We start from the raw sequence: 7,560 nt of genomic DNA, 5'->3' as shown, positions 1-7,560 counted from the left end.
ATTAAAGTCTAATTTACTTGGTATCTAATTATGCAATCCTAACCACTTATTACCCTGCACTGTCTATATCAGGGTGGCCCAAACTCGGTCCTGGAGGGTTGGTGTCATGCAGAGTTTAGCTCCAACTTGCCTCAACACACCTACCAATAAGTTTTCTAGTATGTCTAGTAAGAGTTTGATTTGCAAGTTCAGGTGTGTCTAATTAAGGTTGGATCTAAACGCTACAGGACACTGGCCCTCCAGGACCGAGTTTGAACACCCCTGGTCTATATACTGTAATGTGAATAGGCCTGAAATATGGTCCGCTCCCTAAAGGAACATGCCACTATTTTTTTTTTTTTTTTTTTTTTTTTTTTTTTTAAATAGGCTAATTTTCCAACTCCCCTAGAGTTAAATAGTTGAGTTTTACCAATTTCGAATCCATTCAGCCAATCTCCGGGTCTGGCGGTAACACTTTAGCTGTAGCTTAGCATAGATCATTGAATCTGATTAGACCGTTAGCATCTCTCTCAAAAAATGACCAAAAAGTTGACTCTTCTGTAGTTACATTGTGTACTAAGGCAGACGGAAAAGTAAAAGTTGTGATTTTCTAGGCCCATATGGCCTGATAATAATCAAGGAACTTTACTGCCATACCATCGATGCAATATGAGCAATAATAGTACACAGCTAGGTAACTACCAACCGTTGCCTTTTTTCAGGCGCTACATAATATCATCGCACCTGCTGACCTATGGTACGGCAGCAAAGTTGACAAAGTTTGTTGGTCATTTCAAGCAAGATGTTAATGGTCTAATGAGATGAAATGATCTAAAGTATGCAAAGCTAAAGTTAAAGTGCTACCGACATACCTGGTGATCGGCTGAATGGATTCAAAAATGGTAAAACTGAACTCATGTGCTAGAGCGCTATTCTATAATAGTGCCGATGGCAGGGGAAAATTATGCTGGTGATTAACTAACAAAGTGCAGTACACAGACACAGCCAGATCATTCCTATAACGACTAGCACAATCTACAAAGAGCAGCACAAATTACTGCCTGCTTTATGCCATACTTTTTAGTATCATTAAATTATGGCTCAAATAACAGTAATTTTACGAGCACAAATGTTATCAGATGCGCTTTGCATGATTCATTTTAGTACTCTCCTCCCCTAAATTTTGTGTCTGAAAGAGAAACTCCTGCAAATGCATATTCAATGAGGTCAGGCCCAATAATTCAAGTGTCCACCATGCCTTTTCAGTGCTATTTATTTATTTAGCATCTTTAGCAAACCTGACAATAGACTTTTAATGCCAAAAGACAGTTTTATGTTGGTGCTAGCTGTTAGTAAATCTGGCCCAAACACTTTCCAGGTGTTGGTGCATTACCAGCTTCAGCCACTGGGGATGATTCAGAAATTTGACAACTATTACTTCCTATATCCTTGAAGTGTTACATACTCTTGGTGCAGAGATCAGCCCACCACCAGCGAATGAGCGACAGAGGTGTTGCACGTGCCCACCACAGACTGAGGAGGTCAGCACGCCGTGATGGAGGAACCTAGACTGAGAACAAGGTTGGAAGTTACCATCGCCCTAGAACCTGCTTCTCTGCAAAGGTCTGACCAGGTGCTCAATCCGGCTTCTCCGCTGAGTGCTGAGGAAGTTTTAGTGGAGCTCGGGGACTGGGACGATTGCCCTGCCAACACTCCTACCACTTTGAGTGAGTATGAACAGGCCTCTGGTTGATATTTGGACATTTTTGTAATGGACCTGACTGACTTTTTTGGAGAGGGGAACTCTATGCCCCCTGTATCTCGAGTGCCCCCGTAACTCCAGTGACTCCTGTATATTCTGCACTCCCTGTATCTCCAGTATCCCCTGAATTCCCACCCAACCTCTCTCTCCCACCTCCTCAGTCAGCCAGTTCCTAAGCCACAGTTCAGCTGCTATCCTTCAGCCCCTCAGCAGCCCATATTAGTAATGATGTTTTGTAAGTGTCTGCAGGACAGCTGCTTCATCCAACCCTGTGGATCCCCAGTCTCCGCCTCCAGCCTCTGCACCCCCTGCTCCACCTCGGCCTCTTGACACTTTGGCTTCACCTTGGCTAATCCTTCCCTCAGCTCCACCGGAAACCATAGGTCACACGGCTTATCCAGGGTCCCTCATCTGTTTGGTACTGCCTTGGTCAGTCATCGACCTGGCTGTACCTGCAGCTCAGGCTGCCTTTGTCCTCGGTCCCACCAGCTCAGCCTTTGTCCTCATGATTTCCGTTTCCTCCTCAATCTCCAACATTGGTGGCTACATAATTTTCAGTCATCACCAGGGTGTCTTCTACCACCAAGTCGTCAGCTATTCCATGGCTCCTCTCACCATTGACATCCTGGCTGGCCTCTTGTTCAACACCTGGCTCCTCCTGCTCCTGGCTCAACATTGGCTCCTCCCACCCTCCACTCTCCCATGGACTTATTTTTTTTGTACTTTTATGTTAACATGGCGCCATATACAATGTAATGTGTTAAAACACAGTATAAGTCATTATAATCAGTAATTATGTCCCCACTGGATGCAACATATGCCTAGTTTGCAATGGATTTTATAGTTTTTGTCCTGTTGTGCTGGTGTTCTGACCGGGAAAAGTATGGTGAGGAGTTTAACATTTCCGTCACATGCTTGAGGCATTAAGCCAATAACGATAAACTGGATAGCTGGCCAAATCAGAGCGCACCTTTTCAGACTGATGAGTTTTGTAAAAAAACGACAAGGTTCAGAAAGGTGAGGCATAGAGGAGAAACAATAATGTACAGTGTGTGGAAAATTATGTGTTTGTTGAACCTTAAACTGGATAAACACATTCCATTACACCAAATATGAAAAAAAATATGTTCTTTTAATCAACATTGCATGACCCCTTTAATAATATTAATTAATTTTACATTATTATCAATAACACGAGTAAACTCTGTTTAAACAATAGGGACATTTTAACTTTGCACCAAAATGTTTTCACATTGCCATTAGTAATATGTATATTTGATTGCGGTTTAACGAGTAAATAAAGACATTCGTTTTCTGTACTGTTAGTTATCCCCAGCAGCTTTCGCAGAAAATATATTGATGGATGCATCAGTTTTAGTTTTAGTAAGCCATGCTTAGCTTATCCACTTCCCTTTTGTCATTGGCCCTGTCAGACACCTGCATGGTAAGTGTTTACACAAGTGAGCGTGAAGGATAGTGCTTTAACAGACATGTCTTTCACTCAGATTAGTGTCCTCTGTTGAATACTCTGGAAAGCGTCTGGCCGAGTCAGATAGGCAGTTGTACAAGACACAGAACCTGGCAGCCTCCAAAATGAGGGTCAGTTTCCCACTGAGACTTATCATAGACTCATTCTTTATTTCTGACATGAAGAGGGAAAGTGGAAGAGGGCGACGGGAGGTGTATTATCTTGTACATTATGCAGTCTGCAAAAACGAGAGGGTGCATCACAATCACAAAAAGGGCATCTGGTCACCATCCTGAGTCTGGCACTGGATGTTCTTTTTCTAGGTTGCATAGCAGATATTGCCGACACATTAAAAGTAAATTGCATTGAATATTCAAATTGTTGTTGAGAGATCTTATATTGTGGCAATGCAGTGAAATGCAAAAGGCAAAATGCAAATGGTCATTCATTTCATAGCCTTCAGGCACTGTTTTTTACACCCACTGCAGCTGTTTTAGCACTTTAATTTTCCATATTTCTATCCGCACAAGACATAAGATCTTGATCTCTCTGGTAGTAATTTATAAACATACAGGCATAAGCCAAGGGTGAACTGACTTCAGGGTAAAGCTATAAAGATTGAGAGGAGAGGGCATGTGTCCAGAGAATTTATTTTCATCGAGGTCATCTCAGTGCAGGCTATATCTTCAAGAGATGTTCGCATATTGATTTGTGTGGATGCAATTTAAACATTTTACATTGCTGGATGAGCTCTAATTGTAATTCATTATAAACCTTTTAATCCACAGTACTTGTGTTTATTCAATTGAAGAGAGAACCAACAGAGCATCAAGTAAGCTGGAGCAACTGATTTCTCATTAATATTGTTTAGGTTAGTTGTATGAAGATAACTTTAAACATATGTTCTGATTTTTATTGAATGATCTTTATCCCATCAGTCTATAGACTGATAGATAGTATCTTTGGTAACACTTTATTTAAAAAAAAAAACAGTTCTCACAACTAACGGGTTGCCTATTAGTGTGCATATTACTAACAAATTGATTGTTTATTAGTACTCATTATGCACATATTAATGACTTATTCTGCATGAAAATATTCTAGATCCCTGAGAGACTCACACTTCTGCTCACTTAACCTCTACTGGCTTTTGTCATTATGGACCACCCATGGCTAGTGCATCACAATCCTAGGGTGGACTGGTGCCAGAATTCCATCTCGGCATGGAGAGATCAGTATTATGCTTCTTGTCCTATGTCTGCTTGTTTCTCTGTTTGTTGTTCTTTGCAGAATGAGCCGGTGAACCTGTCTAACATGCCCAAGGAGTACGTCAACCTGAAGGAAGTGTTCAGTAGGTCATGTAATGTATTTATAATTATTATTTTAATTTTTTTGTGGGGAAGAAGGATGGTTCCCTGTGACCATGCATTGATCACTGAGGGCTGGACAACATCATGGTAAAGAATATTTATCTTAACTAATCCTTTGATGTTTATGTCTTCAGCCTTCTTCACTAAACTGGATTTGTGTAATGCTTATCATTTGGTCCGCATAAGGGAGGGGAATGAGTGGAAAAGCACATTTAATACACTTTGCACTTTGTCTATCTGGTTATGCCCTTTGGGCTATCAAACTCCCCTGTGATTTTCCAAGCACTCATTAATCACGTGCTGAGAGATATGGTCAGTCAATTCATATGTCTACCTGGATGACATATTGTTATTTCATTCTTCTCTCCAGGTACAAGTTCAGCACATCAGGCAGGTGCTGGAGAGGCTACTCGAGAATGGGCTTTTTGTCAAGTTGTAGAAATGCACTTTGCATGCACAGTCAGTTCCATTTTTGGGATACATCATCTCATCTGAGGGAATGTGCATAGATTCCGATAAGGTTAAGGTTGTGGTGGATTGGCCAACCCCAGATTCCCCTAAGGCCCTGCATAGGTTTCTGGGGTCTGACCATTTCAACCTGTTTTATTTGCAATATCCAAATAGCCACTCCTCTGTCTGCTTTGACCTCCACCAGAACGTCGTTCAGGTGGTTCACTGTAGCTGAAACTGCATTTGCCAACCTCAAGAGCTGCTTTGTTTCAGCTCATATTCTCATAGCCACTGATCCTACAGGTAAGTTTGTGGTGGAGGTCGATGCACCAGAGGTGGGGGTAGGCACTTTTTTTTTCCCAGCGCTATTCCTCAGATGAAAAGATACCCCCTTGTGCATTTTTTCTCTTTGTTTGTCGTCCGCTGAATGTAATTACAACATTGGCAACAGAGTTGCTGGCAGTCAAGTTTTGCAGGAATGGCATCATTGGTTAGAGGGATGGGGGACTATTTATTGTCTAGACCGATCATAAGAACCTCGAATATATTAGATCTGCTAAACATCTTAATTCCAGGCAGGCTCAATGGGCACTTTTTCGGTCGTTTTGACTTTTCCCTTTCACACCATCTGGGTTCCAAGAACATCAAACCTGATTCCTAATCTCATATTTGTGAACTTTGAGTGTCTGTCCACTCCCAAGTGTATTATACCTGAGAGACTGGGAGGTTGAGTCGAAGGTTTGTGCAGCTTTAGAAGGGTTATGCCTCCACCTGGTTGCCCACGAGTCGGTTATTTGTTCCAGAGAGATTACGGTCCAATGTTATTCCGTGGGGTCATTGTTCCAATGTGGGTTGTAATCCAGGAGTGGATCATACTAACTTTCTTGTTAAACAGCGATTCTGGTGGCATTCAATGGCTCTTGATATCCGGGATTTTGTTTTGGCGTGCTCAGTTTGTGCTCGTGGTTAGACTTTCAATTGACCCCTGGAGGGGATACTTCAACCGCTGTCTGTCCCTTCGAGACCCTGGTCCCACATCATGTTCGATTTCGTCACTGCCCTCTCGCCCTGCCTTAGTGTACCGGTTTCCGAAGGTGGCCTATTTCATCCCCTTGCCCAAATTAATCTCTGCCAAGAAAATAGTGATTACTGTTGTTGATCACATATTTCATAATCATGGCCTCCCGATAGATGTTGTCTCTGATAGGAGACCCCAATTTGTTGTATGTTTGTTATGATTGTATGTTTGTATGTATATCCACGGCTGCCCATTCATGTCCCTGTCATACCAAGAGTGACTAATATCCTGCACGTGCTTTATTTGAATATTTCCTTTTGTCTTGTTGGACTCTTCCTAATAAATTGTCATTTCACATTTGCTACTGAATCCTCCTTTGTATTTGTGACAGGGAGTGAGATCCAATATCAAAAATGTATTGATAGTTTGACCTATCTATGTTTTTGTTTCAGCTTATTCATATAAAAATTGACATTTTCAGTAATGCGCGTCAGTCAGTTGTTTACAATGTTTATAAATAATAGCACTTTAGAGTTTGACCTGTATGACTTTTGGAAACTTTAATATGCAATTGATATGCTGACATGTACTTGATACTTGACAATTCAGATTTATTTTTCAAAGGTTTTAAAGCCCAAAAGGCATCAAAATGTAAGAATGATCCTATTCCCTGTAAAATTCCCTCTAGTACTGCCATCTGTATTCATAGCATGTCTGTGGCCAGAAGAACTCTAAGCTTCTCCCAGCTTGTCACACTCTCCTTCTGTGCACATAGTGAAACATGCTCAAGGGACACTAATAATGATCAGCTGGCACACCTCTGCAGGTCTAATATTGAGAAAATAAATAATAATAATAATAATAATAATAATAATAATTATATATATATATATATATATATCATTGCTTTTCTTTTATTTAAAAAATTCTATATTTAGACTGTTTAAATGTTCTGTACTTACTGTAGCATAACTAAGACTTCAACTAAGACTTACTAAACATATTACTATGAATCAGATGGTCTTCTATAAATGTTTCTGAAGCTTTTCTGCTTGCTTTTGCAAGCACTTGAAGTAACCATGCTGATCTAACATATTTAACGCAAGGGAGATCATCTCATCATGAAGTCTGGATGCTCTAATGCACATATGGCTTTCTTGCAGCTCTTTCAATGGCAACCATCACCAGCTTCACCACACTGTGTTCTATAACCGCACATTGAGAGTCTGTAATCAAATCGACCTGGGCCACGGGAATGATTAATTCACCAGCAATCAATTGCTGATTTGTAAAAACCTCAATCACAATGGCATACATTTCAATCTTTTGTTGCTCATAAATACACTTGGGCCATTTGAGCTGCCTATTTACTTACTCAAGATAACACTGGGAATTTATTTATATCATGCTGCTTTGCAACCATGATCTCACTAATGAGATTTACATTCTTGATGGTAAACAGCTGCACATATTTTTCACACAGCATTTCAGCATAAAAACCTGCAGTACTTCT

The 7,560-nt window shown here is 40.7% G+C and overlaps 1 protein-coding gene across 1 annotated transcript; it reads left to right on the top strand.

Annotated features, from left to right (window-relative positions):
• The first annotated feature begins 1,534 nt into the window (after positions 1-1,534).
• Positions 1,535-7,269, top strand: LOC127973067 (uncharacterized). Its single transcript, XM_052577098.1, has 7 exons — positions 1,535-1,706; positions 1,859-1,901; positions 1,991-2,380; positions 3,247-3,340; positions 4,500-4,560; positions 5,204-5,332; positions 7,211-7,269. The coding sequence occupies exons 1-7, from the start codon at positions 1,535-1,537 to the stop codon at positions 7,267-7,269; spliced, it is 948 nt and encodes a 315-aa protein (XP_052433058.1).
• Positions 7,270-7,560: the final 291 nt, after the last annotated feature.

This window comes from Carassius gibelio, chromosome B15 (genome assembly GCF_023724105.1).
Source record: "Carassius gibelio isolate Cgi1373 ecotype wild population from Czech Republic chromosome B15, carGib1.2-hapl.c, whole genome shotgun sequence".
Lineage (NCBI taxonomy): Eukaryota > Metazoa > Chordata > Actinopteri > Cypriniformes > Cyprinidae > Carassius > Carassius gibelio.
This window is presented reverse-complemented; position numbering and strand designations above follow the sequence as displayed.